Source organism: Typha latifolia, chromosome 10, assembly GCF_019914945.1.
Source record: "Typha latifolia isolate L0001 chromosome 10, TyphaL0001v2, whole genome shotgun sequence".
NCBI lineage: Eukaryota > Viridiplantae > Streptophyta > Magnoliopsida > Poales > Typhaceae > Typha > Typha latifolia.
This window is the reverse complement of record NC_133095.1, coordinates 6,185,143-6,206,380: the sequence shown is the minus strand read 5'-3', so window position 1 is coordinate 6,206,380 and position 21,238 is coordinate 6,185,143. Positions and strand designations below refer to the sequence as shown.

The 21,238-nt window shown below is 35.8% G+C and overlaps 1 protein-coding gene across 1 annotated transcript; it reads right to left on the bottom strand.

Moving 5' to 3' along the window:
- Nucleotides 1-10,397: 10,397 nt before the first annotated feature.
- LOC140796560 (probable protein phosphatase 2C 55) lies at nt 10,398-20,685 on the bottom strand. Its single transcript, XM_073149609.1, has 5 exons — nt 20,415-20,685; nt 19,575-20,325; nt 14,499-14,823; nt 12,662-12,811; nt 10,398-11,166 (listed from the first exon to the last, which is right to left on the bottom strand). The coding sequence occupies exons 2-5, from the start codon at nt 20,207-20,209 to the stop codon at nt 10,870-10,872; spliced, it is 1,407 nt and encodes a 468-aa protein (XP_073005710.1). The 5' UTR covers nt 20,210-20,325; nt 20,415-20,685; the 3' UTR covers nt 10,398-10,869.
- Between the last annotated feature and the right edge of the window lie 553 nt (nt 20,686-21,238).

The window sequence follows — 21,238 nt, the reverse complement described above, 5'->3', positions numbered from 1 at the left end:
TTTGATCCGTCTTTTTTCTTCTTGACAATGATGTGCTGCTTGGCGGTGTGTTTTTTATGCTTCTCTGTTTGGTATACTCTTTATTTTTCTCGGAGTCTGATCGGAGTCGTATTTAATCTTATGATTGATTTTTCTCGAGTTTGATTGGAGCCGTTAGTTATGTGGAATTTTTTTGTGTATTAATGAGATGGACCCAAACATTAGAACCATCCGTTCTAGTTAATGGTGTAAATCTATGAAAAAAGGTTAAGATACAATCAATCACAGAATCCAATTTTCTCATCTAGTTTGAATATACCACAATCAGATTATTAATTTTTACACGCTTGTAAACCTACCTTTCCATACACGCTGAAGTTGACCTGGAAATTAATCACATCAAAGATTCTTTGATGATCTTAATCAAGATACCACAATTAAGGGAAATAAAGAAAATTCTTTCTATATCCAACATCAACACTTACGTCCGAATCGACTTAGGCTCGTTCTTTCCCTCATTGGCCTTCCCTTACACCTATAAATCTCTCTCTATCTATTCAAGAAATCAGCAAGAATAAGAGTGCTTACTCAAAGTTCGTCTCATGGGTTTCATAGAGGAGCTTGCTAAGAGCCCGGAGAATTCTACTGCTATTTCTAATGTCGTTTCTAGTACTACTACAAGTTCATCCTCACTATTTGTGCCGCCGGTTGACTGGGCGGCCCAAGCGTACGCCTACGTGCCACGTGGTTTGTATTCATTGGCCCCTGCGGCTATGCAACCCTATTTCTGGCCCAACGAGGTATCTGCATGCTAGCTACCATGAAAAATATTTATGCTTTTAAGTTAACTTGTTATCTCACACGGAATAAAAGCCAATTTTCTAGTAGTCATTAATTCATATACCGTGGCTTTAATAACAAAAAAAAATAGATATTTATAAAATCTCTTATTTGTATGTATAAGCTCACCCAGAGTTAGATACTAATATGCATGTTTACTTTTCAAAATATTTTGTTCTTACGTAGATATTACTTCATCTCGCTTATGATGCAATAAATCCACTAATCATCACATGATTAGCATTTCAAATAATATTGTTTGGTTTTGGATAATTTGACGGCGGTGATTAAATTTGACGTGGATGTTCTCCAGCATATGATGATTCCGTACTCGCCGATGTATCATCATCACTCCTCAATGGCTTTCGTAGGTGTCTCAAAACCTTCTAATTAACTGCACTTATTTTTACGTGATTTAGTTTAATTAATTTGGTGATGTATAATTACTGTTTACTAATTAGGACGTGACGAATCTAACGGCTGAGGTCGGAGGGTGGCAGTCATCGGACGGTGGGGGTGGGAGCAATGGCTTCAGGAGGTGATAATAGCTAGCTAATTGTTTTTAGATTCGGGTTGTTGTTTAATTGAATCTCCTTTTTTTCTAATTAATAAATATTTGTTACAATTTGTTTTAATTTGTTTGGATTATAAGCAGTGATGGTAGCAGGAACGAGGGTTCGTCTGATTTAAGAGATGATGACAACAAGCAAAAGGTAACTAGATAGAACAAAAGAAATAATCCTACAGATTCAAAATTTATTTTAGTTTTTTGTGCAAAATTGATCCAGATATATGCAGAACCTTTTACCATTATTAACAGTACAACCTTTAAGATCACAAGGCTTTTACGAAACACTTGAAACTCTTAAATTTGCAACTTATATATCTTTTGAATTCATATAGCATTTACGCTACAATTTAATTTCTTTTCCTTTTTCTCTCCAGGATCCATCTGAAACTAGAAAGAGAAAGTTTGGTGACATATTAGCAGAGAGTAAAATAATTCACATATGCAACTTGTTTACTACCTCAATTAACTTTTTATATCTTCTCATTGATGTGGGTTTCTTCTTGTTCTTGATCAGGGAAGGCCACCCAGGATGCTGCTACTGCTCCATGTAATAGAGCTACTGCTGAATCAAATGCAACTGATCTGAAGATAGGTCTGAATGATTGGAATTCTTCAAATGCTGCATCTCAGTCCATGAATGCAGCATTGATAGAAAGGAATGAGGTCATAAATGAAGAGCAAATGGTAACTTTCCTGGTACTGCATTAGTTTCTTAGACTTAGTACTTTGCCATTAACCTCTTTACATGACTAGATTATGAATCATTGGAAAGATACTTCTATCCTATGCACTTGATGTTCCGAAATATATATATATATATATATATAGATGTATATTGCTACAAATTATCACTGACTTAATAGGATGAGGAAATGAGGAGGGAGAGAAGAAAACAATGTAACAGAGAGTCCGCGAGGAGGTCAAGAATACGGAAGCAGGTATTTTGAAGTTTTTTTTTTTCTCCCCTTTTGTAGATAATCAACAAGCTATATGTTCTTCCTATGCATGGAAAGGCCAATGGAGAATATCAAAGCTTTCAGCATTTCTTTTCTTCTCAAACATAATGGTTATAGGAAATAACTTAGGCTTAGTATAGAATAACTGATGGCAGAGAGTTTCTGACTTGTGAATGAACAAACTGGTGCATTTGCATCTGTAGACATGGCTTCGTTAAATTTTTTTAGAAGTTTACTTATGAATTCTGTTCTAATTTCAAGAAAAATGATCTCATTCTATTTCAATGAGTATTGCATTTAACCAGTGGACTTCGTCTCTTTCAATCTCCCCCTTTCCATCTCCTTAAGTAAATTTTTAGCTTCTCTTTACAACATTTGTACGTAAAATTATGTTTTTCCGACGTAAATGCAATACTTTGATCTTTCTAACATACTTTCTCTGTCTTTGTTTTTTGTTTGTTTTGGGGGCCAGAAAACACTTGAGGAAATGGAAAGAAAGGTGGCTCAGCTGAACTCCCACATTAGTGTACTCAATGTAGAGATAGAGAGGCTTAAGTTGAAACATTCGCAGCTTCTGGTGAGCTACCTCACTTTTGATCTTCTTTATTATCTTCTATCGGCATTCTTAGAGTACAAAGAACTTTACGTCGTTATATCTACCTAACAAAAATTTTGAGTTATTGTAATTGAAAGTCCTCTTTAAGGGATCACTCATAGCCTATTGTACTCAATTTTGCAATTTCTTGGCCATTTCTTATGCTTATGGAATACCTTGACCTTTTACTTAAACAGGAAGAAAAAAATGCGCAGTAATCCTGGGATCATTACCCTCATCAGACATCAACAGGGAGATGAATTAATGTAGTTTATTTTAGCTGTTTAGGTTTATTAGTTTTTCCAGAGACTTTGTGAGAATATTTAGATGTTGACAGTGTGATTTTTAACACCTAGATATTTAGATGAATTTGTTATATGGAACTTGATGTTAGAAAAGAAGTTCCTTTTATGTTCACTTCTTTCTCAAGATTCTATTATATTTTCCTCCTATTTAGTTCTTTATTGTAAACCCAATATTGCATCACTAGAGAAGGAATTGTAGATGACAATTCCAATGTATTTATCATCTTATTGCATCAGCCAATGTGGACTGTCCAATAAGAACTTGACAAATGATTAATACTAACCACTAAATTCTCTCTCCTAATTTAATTGTTAAAATTGTATAATTTTTTAAAAAATTAATCGGAAGTACCTGTTAATATGTCCTAAAGTACAGGTCACCTAAACTAGTCCTTTTCTATCTTTCTCTATGAGATGTCTCATTTTTTGGTTAAACATAGGCTCAATTTTTAAATATTGAAACAAATCAAATCAGAAAAGAAACTCTCCATATATTTAAGGTAAAAAATAGAATCCTAAAGTACAAAAGCTGGTAAGAGTGTGGATTGGTATATTTTTTTTATAGAAAATGAAGGACTTTATTTATAGATAATAAAAGAAAGGAATTTATTTATAATATACTCAAAATATAAGGTGTTATTTATATTCTTCTCTTAAATATGTTATAAATGGATGGAGAGGTGAATCCACATCCCCACATATCCAATTATCTGTTATACTCTTTAATTTATCAATGCTTATATTTCCACAAAACACTCTCTTTACAACATAGTGTGAACTAACTCTACAAATGGAAGATCGATGTACACAAGAAATAGGCGTATTCTACGTATTCTACTAGTTGCTAATGTCAGACCTCTAGGAAAATCTTCTCAACTCTAGAGAAATCTTGATGATGATAGCATTACCTTTTAAACTCACAAAATAATCTTTTCAACATCCTAACTTGTAAATTACTTGCAAATAAACACAAAAGCAGATCTACAACCGTGTGTGTCTTCAGTTTGTCACCTCTTTATCATTTTCTTCTTTTTTTTTCTCAAGAGCTATGCAATTATGAATTAGAAAAATTTATATATAACACCCTACCTTTTAGCTAAATTTGTATCTATATCCTATATTTTTACTATTTGCAAATTGAGCCCTATGATTTAGGTAATATGTGCAGAAAACACCCTGTCGTTAGATCTGTTAGTTAAATTTAACCCAACCTTTGGGTTAAGTTAACTATACTAAGAAGATTACAAAAATACCCTCAACCCAACCCAACTTAACCAACTAAACCCAACCCAACCTATTAACCAACTAACACCCAACCCAACCAACTAACTAATCAAATCTAATCGAACCCAACCCAAACCAACTAGACCCAACCCTCCTCCCTCATCATCCCCACCTAACACTCCTCCCACCTCCCTCCTCCCGCCTCATTCTCTCCTCCCTCCTCATTCCCTCCTCCAACCTCCTACCTCCTCATTCCCTCCTCCCTCCTCATCATCCCAATCTCTCTTGTCGGGATCTCGCGTCTGCAACGTGATGGCCGAGAGCAGCCCTCCATCAGGTGCGGGGGTCAACCTCGAGGACTCGGGTGAGGCTCGAGGACACCGATGAGAGGTGAGGGCCAAGGACGCCGGATGCCCCCATCGAGCGCAAGGTCTCCTCGGCTACACCGCCGGGATTGAGGGCTCCGCCGACTACTCTCCCTTGGCGACAGCTCCGCCAAGATCGGGGTCAACCTTGGGGATGCCGACGAGGATTGAGGATGCCGACGAGGGGTGAGGGTCGTGGCCATGTTCTCCTCCCGCGGGTCAACCTCGATGTCAACCTCGGGGTCAACGGTCAACCTAAGGGCATTTTAGGTCTTTAAGATATTTTAGAAATAAAATATCTTAAATTAACGGAATATTCTCATGGTGTTAATTTAAATCTAACTCGGGGTGTTTTTTTGCATATATTTCCTAAATCATAGAGCTCAATTTGCAAATAGTAAAAGGCAAGGTGTTATATATAAATTTCCCTATGAATTAAAAGAAGAATTTTGTAAAGTTAAAAATTACAAAGAGAGGAGGAAAAGAACATGCTACAAGAGGATGGACAAAAAGGCTCCCATTTCCTCTAAAGACTTGCTAATTTTAGGAGGAAACTATCTTGGATAAGAACTTTAAAGTTGAAGATTCTGTTGTTGCGCTTATGCTAGATTTTTCACTAAATAATAGAAATTAAAGGATCACAAGTCTTGCAAAACAAATAGGGGAAAAGAAAGATCTCGCCTATCGAACCAATAGTTGTATCCCCAGTGGTAATCCTATGTGAATCCAAGCTTCATGCTGAAATTGTTGATTATCCTCATAGCGTAGGAGCATTGGAAGTAAATATGTTTTCCTATGTAACTTTCTTTAGCAAGGTTAGATTTAGTGTGGAGATTGCCAAGTCGGACTAATTAGAGAAAAATTTTGAGCTTGGATAGGGGAGGAGAGCGTCATATCCTAATGTGATGTAGTTAGCAAATCTCAAAATCTGAGAAGTTCAAAAAATGATGTACAACTGTCACTCTCTTATCTTGCTTATACGACCTTCTTAAGTACCCTTAATATCACACAAATTTATAAGCCTTCTCTATTCATTCATACAGAATATTTTCATTACATTCTATTTTTATTAAAAAAAAAACTAAAAGTAATGTCTTTAAAATATGTTCCCCTCACTCCTTTTAATAATAGTATGTAATATAGTCTTTAACATTCTCTATTAAGACTACATTACATACTATCATTAACATTCTCTATTAAAACTATATCACACAAATTTATAAACCTCCTCTATTCATAAATACAAAATATTTTCATTACATTCTATTTTTATTAAAAAAAAAACTAAAAGTAATGTCTTTAAAATATGTTCCCCTCACTTCTTTTAATAATAGTATATAATCTAGTCTTAACATTCTCTATTAAGAGATATGATATGAATATCTATACAATGTTAATTAGGATTTAGGATTAGAAATGACTCATGCGATCCACCTAGTAGAGAATGACTCCACGTCGGCATACGTTGCTGTGAAGCCTAGCTATCAGGCATTCGTCGACGATGAAAATAACTTCCTAGAAATATATTAACTGAAATAGCCCGCTCAGCAAAACCCAATTCGTAAGATCCTTCATCCTAGTAACCTTAACCCCTCCACTCCTCATGATCTCATCCGACACATCTCTCTTATCCTCTATCAACGTGCAATAGTTCACCTCCTCCAAGGAGGTTAACGATGGCAGTAACCCAAATTTCAAGGCGAGAGCCGACAACACCTCCTTCCACGTGAAAGAGGTGGTGTTGACAGCGTTGAAAGTCACCACAACCCCAGAGGAGCATTGTGACGACACCCACCATACGTGTGGCGAGCGATATAGAGATCCTCTTAGTAGTGTTGAGCACCTCAAAAGAGAAAGTTGGGAGGCAGAGGAATTAGAATTTTATAGATTTGAGTTTTTTTATTAATTGATTTAAATTTGGATTCGAAAAATCAGGTTAAACAAAATTGATCTTGATATATGTATTCTCGATTGATATTCTTAAGTGACTTATTATTTCTAATGTGGTTAGGCAGCCAAGTGTAGGCCTTGTTAATTTTTTGGTGCTTTAATATTAATTTTATGTTACATCAATTATAATTATTACACACTATACTAGTACACAATTAAAAACTAGAATAGCTTATATCAGTATAAGTTCTCTTCTTTTAGTATAAGAAATTAGAATAACTATTCTAGTATTGACTTTATCTCACAAGTGAATGGAACCTTATGTTGTATAAGAGAATTGTGATTTTTATATTTTTTATATTATGACAAATAACAATATTCTAGTTAGAACTCTAGGGCTACATAAGCACCTTCTAACATGCAATGATAAAAAGGTGAGACATCTCAAGGTGGGAGAGAAATACGTAGGATGTCCTATTTTACTACCTTAGTCAAAGATAGAAAGCTACAATATAATGGTGGAGAAGGTTTAAGAAAAACTTGCACTTATCATATATTCACATTCTGACTTGCGGTAATCAAGTCTGTTCTAAGCTCTATTCTCATTTATTATATAATTGTCTATTATCTTTCGAAGAATATACTAAGAAAACTTAAACTAACACAATATTAGAATTCTAGCTCTTCTAAAATGGTATCTCACTAATGGCTCCCCCCACCCCTTGTCGTTGCCACGTGGAAAGAGCTCTATGAGAGATTTTTGGTGGGGGATGGAATCAGGCTCCCGTCACTTATATCTTCCTAATTGGGGTCTTTTATGTAAATCAATTCAAAGTGGCGGGCTTGGTATTCGTAACCCTAAGATTTTCAATAAAAGTTTAGTTTTTGAAACTAACATAGTGCTTAATTTTAGACCCAGATAGTATATGGACTAACATCCTAAAGGCAAAGTATTATCCACACTAGAAAACCTAAGGCAAAAATCAACTTGGACCTACTCTTCTATCTTGAATGTAAAGAAGACGTTAAGGAGAAATTATACTTGGTGTGTGGGCAACGGTGCAAATACAAAACTTCACAAAGACCATTGGCGTCCAATTTATTATCTAAAAGACGTTTCCTTGCAGGGTATTCACATAATTAAATACCTTATGCTAGGGGCTAAATGGCCAAGCTCACCTTTTTAAAACCCACATAAGCTCGGCTTCTATCGAGGCCGAACAATGACTCTCATCTAGAAACCTGCTCCCTTTTGAAAATTCTCTTCAAAATATTCTTAATGCACCTTCTCCAACAGTAATTGGCCGAACAACAACTCTTTGGAAGCAAGTAAACACCTTTGGAGCATGATTGAGGTCTTAATAATATGCTTACCTCCTTTAAAGACTCGCTTGAGCCTGAGAAGATAACTTACGTTTTTGCAGTTCATTGGAACATTTGAAAAGTTTGTAATGAGTTGGTCTTTCGGAGTATTAAATTTTCACCTAAAATCGTTATCAAGTTTGTGGATTATATGTCTAGTCTCAAATTGGGTTAGCCCACAAAGTGTGATACTGAGGTTCCAACATCTCTTTAAATAAGGCCTTTTGATTAGTCACTCCCCATGCATGGTGATTATGCGAGGTGGACCAATATGGCTTGGAAAGGTGAATGCATGGGTAAAGCTGGCTTAGTTTTGTGCAAATATCTAAACCCAAATATCTTATTCAAAGCTGAGTTCCTTGAAACTATGCTAACTATTTGCATAGTGAAACCCAAACATTGCTCAGTGGATTGAAGATTTTTAGTAAACATGCTTTAAAATCAGTCAAGGCTATTAATGAAAAAATATACAATTTTGATTAGATAGCTTTCTCCATTAATTCTTCGAGATTGTAATCGATGGGTTGCTACTCACCTCTACATTAGAGTTTGTTTTACTAGAAGGTATAACAACTCTACTGCGAACAACTTTACAAGGTTTGCCTTGCTTAAGAAGGTCAATATAGAGTGGACTATACCATCCTACAAAAAATTGATTGTAACTCCCTCCTTTCTTGTGAAATGAATTAAATACAACGGCTTAGCACGACATATTGATTGGCTTTGTGAAGTTTTCTCCTTGATTTAACAACTGTATATATTAATTATTGTTAGAATATAAATAATTAAAAACCATATTTTTCTACCTACTTAAGATTTTAGAATAGCCAATGAATTATTAATTATGTCGTATAATATTGATTACCTTGACGGGCGTGCATTGCATTGCGACATATGTCCAACCTATTACTTTGGTAGGGGCATCCCCCATTCTGCAACCCAAGGGGTTCAAAAGGTCCGTGGGCGTTACGTTTTAGGGAGCTGGGCTAGAGGGCCAAAAAGTGAGCCCATGGATTAGTCTTTTTCTGCACAAAACTCACGTCTGCAATATAGGCACTCGTTATAATGCAATATAAGACGCTCGGCCAAGGGGTCAAATACTGCCCTAGATTTTCCAGCATAGGCCCATGCCAAAGCCATTGTATTCTGAGCGGTCATTCTATTTTCAAATGATCATCGTCACTATATTGTAATATTTTGGGGAGCTTGGCTATGGGGCCAAAAAATGAGCCCATGGGCTAGTTTTTTTCTTCCGCACAAACTTATGTCATGTCCCGACACGACGCACGGTACTGCAATGCAGTCATAGGATGCTTGACCAAGGGGTCAAAATACTATCCCTAGTATGTTATTTTACCCTTACAGGCCCATGCCAAAGCCCTTATACTCTAAGCATTTTTGCAATTTTTTTGGGAGGCTAAGAGATTCGGCGGGAGGGGGGGGGGGGGCGGGGGGTCAAAAAAGAGCTCATGACTTTGTATTTTTCTCGCATAGGCTTATGTGAGCTTAAATCTCCGTCCAAACAGTGAAAGAAAAATATGCAAACACATTATCACTGTCATGCAACTTGCGGGGGTGATTTTAAGAGACCAAAATTTATTTTCTCAATTAGCTACTCTCTTAAATTAAGACGGCTTTCTTAATTTCATTTCTTTTTTTGGATTTTTTAAATTATTTTACTACATCTTTTAACCTTTTATGAAGTATTTGCCGTAGCTCCAGTACTATGTTAAAAGCATGATAGAAAATCGTGATTTCTAGTACTATTTTAAAAGCATTATAGAAAATGGTGATTTTTAGTACTATTGTTAAAAGCATGATAGAAAACTGTGATTCTATTTTTCTATACCCTAACGAACCAACCTTGTCTGATTTAGTTAAGATTACGAAGTATTGGGAGATAGTTAATTTAAGTATTTCTCACACTCCTTGGGCATATGTGGACATAGATTGGTTTATAGATTTGAACTTATAACACTCATTGGGCATATGTGGACATAGATTGGTTTATAGATTTGAACTTATAATCTTCTGTCGTGAATCGTATGTTTGGCTACAATGCATACATGATGAACTTTACATTTTACAGTTTTCCCAATCTTACAAGAGCATCAATTTTTCTTAGAATCATATGCGTTTGTTGATCTTTTTATAAGCTGCTACTTATGTTGAAAAGTTGCAGTTGCAAGTAAGGTATCATCTGATTGCATCAGCCAATGTGCCCTATCAACTCCCCGCTTAAAATAGTACATATATAAATGACTCAGGAACATAAAAAGAAAAGAAAAAGAAAAAATTTGGGCAAATATATATGATTCTGTTTCAACAAGACTTTAACGATAAGCTGCAAAACAACTCCAATTGGAAGATGTACACAAGGAATAGCCGTGTTCTACTAGTTGGTATTCTGATACCTTTAAAAATCTTCTCAGCTCTGGAGATACTTTGATGATGATAGCATTATCTTTTAGCACACAAGATAATCTTTCCATACATCCTAATTTGTAAGTTGGTTACAAACAAACGCAAGCACATTGATTGCGGAATGTATCTGCCTTCCCTTAAGGATCCATAATTTTGAAAATGCAAGGAGGCTTACACCACAGTTATTTTCAATCAAGCAGAATTTATGAAACCCCATCTAAGAAGGCTCTTTAGTACCAAGGCTTTCCAGCAACTTCGGATAAAGTGCTTCAAGACATCCCTAGATTCATCGCTGCACTGCATGAAATTTAACTGGTTTGACAACAGAAACTGCAGAAAAGGAACAGCATTGTGCATATCAAGCATTCGAGTTGGCAGTGATATAAGACACCACCACAGTAATGTCATCAAGTTTGCCGCCATAATATCGATATCCAGCATCTTGAGCAGCAGTTGAGAAAGGTGTCTGCCGATTCCTGTCCACAGCTCTTTGCCGAGCAAGTGCTGCAATCTTCTGTGCTGTAACTTGAGGCCCCAGACCAGCTCTGATGGCATGGACGACGACGGCTGTAACTTCATTACTATAAAGATTATCAAAGAGTCCATCTGTGCCAGCAATGATGACATCACCAGATGCAACAGGAAAGTTAAACACCTGTTCAGAAGGAAATGTAGGATGTGAATCAATCTCAGACAGCAGGATTAGTAGATTACTAATTAATATCAAACTGCTCCGAGATTATTCAGATGACTAAGACCCAACAAGTTAGAACATGGAAGTACTCCTTCATTCAAGTTTGGTTCACAATGTGCCCAACCATGCTTGTTCATATTGTGCTGATGATCACCTAATTAGATGCTTACAAGCTATTCTCTTCCTTGATGAGTTAGATATTACAAGATTAGGCCCAAATAGGGATGCAATATGGTAAGCCGATCCTTTGTCCAACACAATTTAGAGAAAGCCCAGAATGGTTCTTACTTCCTAGAAAAGCATTCTTTAGGTTGGGATATCCTGATCCAATCTGGCTAGACTATACTGCATCTAACACCTACAGATTTGGACCAGCTCCCGTCCATCCTACTTTTTATCTCCCTTGAGTATTTCATTTGTTTCTTCATAAAACCAAACCAACACTTCAGTCAGACCAACTCGGATCAATACCCACAAACAGGAGAATATTAACAGTTTAAGAAATGTCCTTATCACTAACCATTTCGAACTTTTTGGCTACATTCAAGAAAGGAAAACCAACCAAGATGTAAAAATTTAATCTTAAAAAAGTAAATGAATTTCAAACTGAAAAACTCATATTTAAAGGTTTACTAAAGCCAAGAAACAGGCATACATGTAGGACTCTATTTGGCCTAGATTTATCTTTCACCTAGCCCAACCAGCCAAAGTTTCCAGTCAGACATGATAAGAAATTGTCTTAAAAAAGTAAATGAATTTAATCTTAAAAAATGTCCTTATCACTAACCATTTAGAACTTTTCGGCTACATTCAAGAAAGGCAAACCAACCAAGATGTAAAAATTTAATCTTAAAAAAGTAAATGAATTTCAAACTGAAAAACTCATATTTAAAGGTTTACTAAAGCCAAGAAACAGGCATACATGTAGGACTCTATTTGGCCTAGATTTATCTTTCACCTAGCCCAACCAGCCAAAGTTTCCAGTCAGACATGATAAGAAATTGTCTTCTTCAGCTCTTCAAAGCAATCTCATCATTCCGCCAAATTATCATAGCCTAGAGTTATTGGATCTGTACTCTATTTGTATGTAGTAATAAGAGGCAATGAGCATGATGACCAATATGGTGTACTACAGCCAAGAAGTACTCAAGTTTGGCAATCACCTATGGCTATGGCCAGCAGACATCATTATAGAATTACTGGAAAGTTGACAGATACATCACCCTATTTATTAGTTATTACAAAATAAGCACCAGAAGACAACATATACTATGTACCTTTGAAGTGAACTTTTCTTTCCCAGTCCCATGCACACAAATAATAACATGGTTTAGTAACTAACTCATTAGACAATGAAAAGTCACTGTGTGATTTTATACAGCAACAAACGCAATGACTGAGATTAGTAGAATAAGGCAGCAAAAGTAACAAAAAGAGTCATAAAATAAATGCTGACCTGGGCAGAGCTAGGGAGATCACTTCCATTGCCACTCTCAAGCTGATAAGTGAAATTGAAATCATGTTGCTGTACAGGTGATCTAAAGATGGTGCAGCCTTCTCTAACAACTATGAAACCACTGTCCCCTAGGTTGACAGCATGAATGCCCTGCAAATAAAAAGAAAGCAAATTAAATGGGGCAGCAAGATTAAGCATCATGTCCATTAGCCACCAGCAAATTTAGATCAGAAAATTAATTCAATCTAAAAATGGAATGTATCAATGTAGCATGAACAGTAATATTTTTCAGATGCAAGAAGAGATCAAGAGAAACATCTAAAGATACAGAATCTTTCTGCTCCCATTTTTGAATTGATCTTGCTGCTAATTCAAAGAAATAAATACACAAGGGATACAAAAATGGTTTGAGGCCGAAGAAAATGCGTTTAGAATAAGATTCGAAAAATCAGGGTCAGCCTCCCGAAAAAACGATATGTATCGGCTAAATCGGCTGCTCGGATCGGATTAGGCTATTTTTAATTATATAAAATTCTAAATATTATTTAAAACTGCAGAAAATTTTCTAATTTAAAAAAAATAAGAAAAATGATAAAATAATAATTACTCACATATAAAGCCTAAGAACTTAAAAAATATATTAACTTACTTGAAACTGCTGCAAGAATGAGAAAGAGTGGAAGAAACAAAAAAAAAAAAAGAACTCTGTCATAGTAAAGGAGAGAAGAAAAAAAACTATAGTGAAGTAAAGAGTGAAAAGAGAGAAATAAAAAAAAAAAATTCACATAGCCGAGGTCGTCAAAGTTGGATCTACATCGGTTGAGTTTGCCCGAGTTAGATTTCTCCATCGGAGAAGCAATAGCTATGGTAGGAGAGAAAGAGAGAAAAATAGTGAGAGAGAGAGAGAGAGAAATAGTGAAAGAGAGAGAAAGAGGATCGGTCGATCCTTCAAACCATGGTTTAGAATCAAAGTTTACACTCATACAGTAAGAATGTAAGATTAAATCCTATTATAATTATTTGCCATATCCAAAGTATGAGCATGACATAACTAAAAAATTGAAGGCAAGAGAAGGCAAGTTAGGATAAAAAATGTAATCATGCATTTTAAGCCCACTTATTCAGGGAAAAGATCCAAATATCCACCTAGAGTTACAAAAATCTCTTATGTAAGGAATTTTTAGGTGAGGACAAATTATAGGTGGAAGAGGTAGACTAAGAGCAACAAACTTACATAGCTTCCATGTGTAAAATATATATGTGCATATATGTATCTAAGAACTACAATAAAAGCCTAAGTTATTAGATAACAGTAATTTTTATCTTTCATATTTTAGCACTCCTCATGTCTCAGCTTGAGACATTTTAATAGGCCCAAGAAGTAGACTTCACGTAAATGGGTAGAAGTTTTTTATATTTAATTGATAAGGTAGGCCTAACGGGAGAGAGACTAGAAACTCTATCTTAAAATCTCAAGGAAAGGAAGTTCCATTAATTTTTTTATCCATCGAGTGCACCTTGCGATTCCCAAATCCTCATGCTAAGGTGAGCAAAGGTGATAGTACCTTATTAACCTTGAAAATGCATTGTACGAACAAAAGTTTGAACAATTCCCTGCAACACCAAATAACTTGAGTACAGTACTGTGAGTGCACACTGTTGGTACTGACAACTACATTGATACTGTCAGTGGTTCAATGGACTTGTCATATAAGCAAAAAAAAGAAAAAAAAAGGATATCTAATACAAATAATACAAACATAATTATAGATGCATCCAAAAGATGAGTTACTTATCAAGAAAATTCTGAAGCATAACAATTATAAGATCACCAAACCTGATCTGTGAGGGCAATGATGCATGCTGTTGAAGATCCCCTAGCCTTGGTGCTTGAGTAAGCCTTTTCTAACACCCTTGCAGGATCAACAAACCCCTTTGGTTCCTTTTGTATCGCAGACACTGAATTGGACATTAGTTCTCTAGCATATTGTCCCGCATCAACACCAAGGTCTGCCCAGCCACCAACACCATCTGCTACACCAATAGCTTGCTCATCAACACATATGAAATGAGCATCCTCCCCTCCAGTCTCCTCCTTATCTGGGTGTGGCAGGTAACAGGATCCAGATAGCAGCTTCAAGGATTTAGTATCCAGTGGCTTTCTGTAAGAGTTAGAACATAAATTTCAGAAGCAACAGAATCAAAGTAACATTGAATGACCAATACCAGTTCAAATTTACTGAAACTGTTATAAACTACAAAAAATAGAAAACCATAACTTCATTCTGCAGATATCCAAAATTGCATGATGAAAAAGCCATCATAGTATGATAACTTTTCTCCAACTTAATTATACTTTGAGAACCTTCCAATCAACTGTGTGGAACTGAATCTCAAGCAGATAACAAATACACATGAATAGGCACCTTTCTCCAATATTTGACAATTAATACTACTTTTAAAATATAAAAATGAATATAGATGTAGGATATGGGTATGACATGATACAAATATACCCATACAACCTATGATATGTTGAAATACAAACATGCCTCAAAAAATAAAATATAATTTTGTCTACCTGTATTTCATTTCATTAAGAATTTGTTATTATAATACGTGATAGTACATAACCAAGCACATTTCAAACTCATTCATCAGCAAAGCAGCCATTTATAAGAAACAGAGTTCATTTTTTTTTTTTTTTTTTTTTTTTTTTTTTGAGGAACAGACCACAGACAATTTATAAGAAACAGTTAGTCACTAGTATCAAGAGTGACTGTAAGATTCTGATTTGTGTTCCTGCAAGTTCAGACTCTTGAAAGTATCCACACTTGTATTTTTATATCAAACTACAAAATGCATCAAGGAAGTATCTAAGACAAATCATGAAGAATCCAACAAGTATACAGTATCTAAAATTTAGATCATTTGATTGTCTATGTGATTTCTAAATAACAAAGAGCTAGTAAAGAAGCAAACGAAATAGTAGATGAGGTAATATTGTAATAGATTTGTAAAGCATGTGATAAAAGATAACCAATTCAAAATTTCCAAAAAGATTTGAATATTTCTCGATTTAGGCCTTTTATCAAGCAGAGGAACTCCTTTCAAGTATCTCAAAACAAATGGTTAAAATAAGAAATGAACCATCTCATATGTCTGCAATGGTTGTAGTTAACAACATTATTTGCAGCAAACAAATGGCCTTGGAAATCTCATTTTCCAGTGGGTTTGTTCCACATATTTAGTATATCCTGGAGAATAATTATCAAGACTATAGATAACTTCCTTTGCATGGTTTAAGAAATTTCAATGGAAACAACACTATTAGTCCTTGATTTCATGGTTCCTAGTTTCGGTCGATCTTGAATGGGATCGGCGGATCGGAATCGGCCATAGCCAATTACGACCAATCCCGATCCCAGGTGATTGGTTTCGGCCGGGTATCGACCGAGGGGTTGAGACAGATATAGGTAAGAGAGAAAGAGGGGGGAGAGACAGAGAGAAAAAAGAGAGAAAGAGAAGGAGCAAGAGAGAGAGGAAAAGAGAGGGAGGAAGAGAGACAGAAAGAGAAAGAAGAGGAGGAAGAGAGAGAGTTTGCAGGTTGCGGTAGTAAGAGGGAGAGGGAAGAAGGGAGATATGTGGAGACAAAAATAAAAAACTATGTTGGAGAAGGAGAGAGGTGATAATTGATGAGGATGAGAGAGAGGAAGAGGACGAGATAAAGTTTGAAGGGAGAGAGTTAATAAGAAAGAGTTAGTGGGAGAGAAAGTTAGTAGGGGGAAAGTTTGATAAGAGAGAAAGTATATAAGAGAGAATTTGTGGAAGAGAAGAAAAGAAATTTTTTTATTTATGCTGGGGAGAGAGAGTGAGTGGTAGAAAGGGGAAAGATGGAGATTGAGAAAATAGTATTTATTTTTAGTTTTTAAGGGATGAAGTAGAAAAATGCAACCAAATCGGGTTTAGTATCAACTCATCTATCATATACAGATATAGACATTTATACACTATTAGCAGCCCATCTTTGAGTTCAATTAGGACCCTTATAAGTTATAAGAAGATAACTATACTAGTACTCAACTGATTAAAACTCCATCTTAACTAATTAATACCGATGGATTCCAAAAGACTCCATCTTAACTAATTAATACTGAATTCTAAAATATTTAAGCTCTTGAAATATGAGAAATGATAGAGCCCAGTAATTTCTCAGGCACAGCAATAGTGTCAGGAAGAGTTCATGAATTTACTTCCTCTATTGTAATCTAAAAGGAATCTGAAACATAAATATGAATAAACTTATACCAACATGCCAATATCTATGTCGAATGTCAGCAACAATTATTCATCATTTGCATGCCATAAAGTAGAGAATGAAAGGATTTACTTTTCTCTTCCACAAAGCTACCAGTTTCAAACATTCAACCTCCATTTATTGACATTGCACTTTTTCCTTCTTTTAAGCTCAGTCTCCATCTCTGATAGTAATGTATTCCAACCTCACTATAGATAATAATGGTACTGTGGCAGTTGAAGTTTCTTTATCCTAAGATAATCTGGCAGGACTAATCTATGGAATCTTGAGTATCTTAGAGGGACTCTGCTAAAATATCTTAGATTCAACAGTCTACAAATGTTGAAAGTAATAATTTCTTACACTATTTCTGAAAACATGGAACTTGATATTGAAGATGAACTTTTACTAACGGATGATGAAGAAGAACCATGGTATAGTCCAAAAATAAAAAAGATCTTGGGTAATTGCTTTTTGATGGTCTTTCTACATCCAATGAAAAGTAAGTTTCAGAACATTAATGGTTGCCTTTTACAATAGTTTGATTTAATCCGATAACTCAAAACATTATAACAAGTTATAGACAGTGAACCTTCTTTAATGGCTATTGCAAGATCCTTAACATATAAAATTAACTGCATCTTACTCAAAATGTAATTCCTGAAAGAGCAAGTATGTAATCCCTGTCTTGCTTCTGGGCAGGCAAAACTCACTCAGCAAGAAAAATCAATTGATATCATCCTAACTTCTGTACCTGTAATATTATAGTATGCTTTACGTGGACCACAAACAGATTCTAGATAGTAGGCGGCATTTCTTAGTGCGACTCGAAGACTCTCTAAAGAAGTAACCAACATTTGTAACACCTGCAAAGAGACGATCAAAGATATTCCATTGAAGGAAGTTTTTTAAGACCTAAGCAACAATTGGTTGTTGGGATTTGGTACTTGGTAGGGACCGCTATAGGCCGGAGGACAAATTACTAGGCCTCATTTGAACTATTTGGGGTCAGTTATATGGATCCATTTCTTCCGTTCAGGCTTATTTGATGTATCTTTAAATTAAGAGGCATTGCCTTTCCTTACTTCGGTACGCTAGGTCAGAAGTAGTAGACTAGCCTAGCTGACAAGCACCTACCTAGGATGGCATGTCTACCATCAATACAATTAAAAAAAGTTATATTTTGTAGAACTACCAAGAAGAGGAACAAAAAGAAATCCAAAGCACCAATACCTGAACCGTCATATACTGTGCAGAAATCCTTTTATATCATTCCTTTGTCATCGTAGGCATCAAATTACAGGTCAATCATGCTTCTTATTACTATCACATCTACACTTAAAAGTACATCTACAGACATGTATACAAATGTATAGAGAAGCACAGAGTTGAGCTAGACACCATGAGGCAATCTACTTTTACCCTCTTTCTGAGAAGAGGCGCCAGAGCAAAACCTATATTTCAGTAAGAATTTTTGCCTCCAACCAATAAGCAGTAAGAATTTTCAGACAACATATGAGAGCAGAACTACTTACTATTCATTGACCAACATAAGGTTGACTTTTACCGCAAGTGTGCAAAAGAATACATAGGAGCATTAGGCCATTAAGCACATGATCTTTAACTGAAAATTTTAGATAAGCCTAATACTATCTTAGATAATAAGGTCCGAAATTTTCAAATATAAGCTCACTTCAGTAGTAGTTGTCGGTCAACATAAGAGAGAATAAGTTAGGAAGTATAAGATCAATTATTATGATGAATACCAATAAATTTACAAGGGACCACTATCTTGCTTGTTGCTATATGATATCGCAATAACTGTCTATGCCAATTGGAAAATTTATAGAGTGATAGCAAACTCTTTATGTTAAAATATTTGCACACTAAATTGAATTCTGTTCTAAAGGAGATGGAATGCTTTCCAGGTTCCTACAAATGAACATTTAGATATGAAAATTCCAATCTAGCCATTTGTTTACCATTTAAAAAGATTAAGAATGATTTGTGCAACAAAGGGCCTTTCAAGAACCTTAAGTTGCTGGTCATATTGCTAAGGTAGCTTGTGATTCTTCTCAATATGGGGCCCACTAGGACAGGGCAAAGATGAGAAAGCTTCAAAGCAATTGACAGATTTTGATGATCAATTGTGAACCAGTTACAACCAAATGGTTCCAATTTCCCAACCAAAACAAAACCAAACAAACAGGGGACTTGTCACAAAAGTTACAAGACTAGTTGGCTGGTAGAGTGATCTAGTTAAGTGGTTCCAATCCATGCAACCTGTGAGCTATCCTTCAAAAAAATATCTAGACATCAAAAGAGTCTAATAGAGGGTGAAATATGGCAAATGCTGTTTTTGAGGTTTGTCTTCCGTTTCTAAGATGCAGTTAGACCAAAGAGCTAAAAGTATTTCAAATATATTCTCTAACCACATGTAGAGAAAATTCCACTTCAGAAAAAGCAATTAGATAAGCATCTTCAGTCATGAGAACATCAATCAAGTTCAGTGATTAAATTGTGCATTAGAAACGTGAACCATGAATATCTATGTCATAAACTACTAGAAAGCAACTAATAACAAGGCAAAGAGCATGAAATGAAACGTATACATACTGCTCGCAAGAAACTTCAGAGTTCTCTAGGTGCTCTTCCAAAGGGGCGCCATCAAAAGACACACCACTAGCTGCCCCAGCAGAAAACCGTTTGGCGTTCGATGACAGAAAATCCTGGAACCCTGTCTCTTGAGAAATATTGAAATTCCAAGTATTTCCAGAGGCATTAGACCAGAAACATTTGTAGACCATATTATTACCCCACGGTTCTCGACTTTTCAAGCTCCCACTGACTCTCCTACCGTAATGCAATCCTTTATAACTATAACACACATCTGCTCGCATCCCAAAGCTATTAGTACTCGAATTCTCATAGTGCCTAACACCAAATTTAGATTTTCCCACCAAATTATTGCAGACAGACATTATGCTCCGCGCAAAGAAGGTACTAGGAGATCTTTTGTTATAAGAACTGCTCACAGAATGCTCCGAAAGGGTGGGGGTGAGTGTCCAAGGAGAAGAACTCGAATGGAAATCCCTTGTGACACTAAAAGAACACTTTGGGAAGAGATGGATATTGCTGTGGCCAAGAGGCGGCGAGGGCCGGGAGAGGAAGAACCAGGTGTTACCAAACAAGAAGCTGCGGCCTCGACCCAGTAGGAACTCCTTCTGATTCGAGAAGTAGCTCGATGGCATCTTATTCCTGCAAGAAAAGAAGGCTCCCTTTGCAGCTAATGCTCCAGGAGAGGGGCCGACATCCAAATGGAAATGTCATCACTTCCCGCGCATTCACCAATTGGGTAATCCAATGCCTGATTTTGGAAAGAATCACAGCAATTAAGACATTAAAAAGTGATCAAATAAAAAAAATAAAATTAAAAAAAAAACTTTGCATCTATACCAAAGATGGATCTTTATATCTCTCTCCTTCTCCTCTACCGGTCAAAGGAAATTATGCGAGAAAAAGGAAGAGAAGATTAGGAATATAGAGAAAGAGAGGGAGAGAAAAGAGCAGGAGGAAGACACCGCGCGCCTTTTCCTTCTCCTCCCTTTCTTCTATATACTCTATACGAGAGGTTGAGAGAGAGGGGCTGAGAGAGAAGATAATATCTAAACCTAACCGAAGGCAATAAAGGAAGAAGCACGTGATCATTTTCTCGTTTAGTTGCAGCTTTTTGGGCGTTCTGGCAATAATAATTTAATGGGCCATTGATACGGAGAACTTAAAATAATATAGCTTTTGTCCCAATTAATGTGGAATAGGTCAAAATTTCGAGTATCGTTGGAATGGTTTGTTGTTAGTTGCCCCTCCGCGTGGAAGATTAGATATAAACAGGTGCATTGCAATGCCTATTGAACGTTAATTGGAATTGGATGTCACAGGGTTAGGTAGCAGTGTAAGAGCCGTGTGCTCATTTATAATTTTTCCTCTTTATATATATGCATGATGGTGATTAGTTGTGATGATGAAAACGAACTTTTCGACTAATGTCTTTAGTCTGCAACCGACCAACAGATTTTCAGTGTCATTTATCGGGAGTAAAGTATACTATGTTTGGAGGTATATTTTGTAACGAGAGAACCATGATAAAGATGTATAATATGAAATTATGATGATCATTATACTTTGTAAAGTTACTGAATGCAAACAATGCGTTGTGTCTATGATACATAATGACACTTGTAATATGTTAATACTTGTTATTTTTTTTACTGTATGAGCAT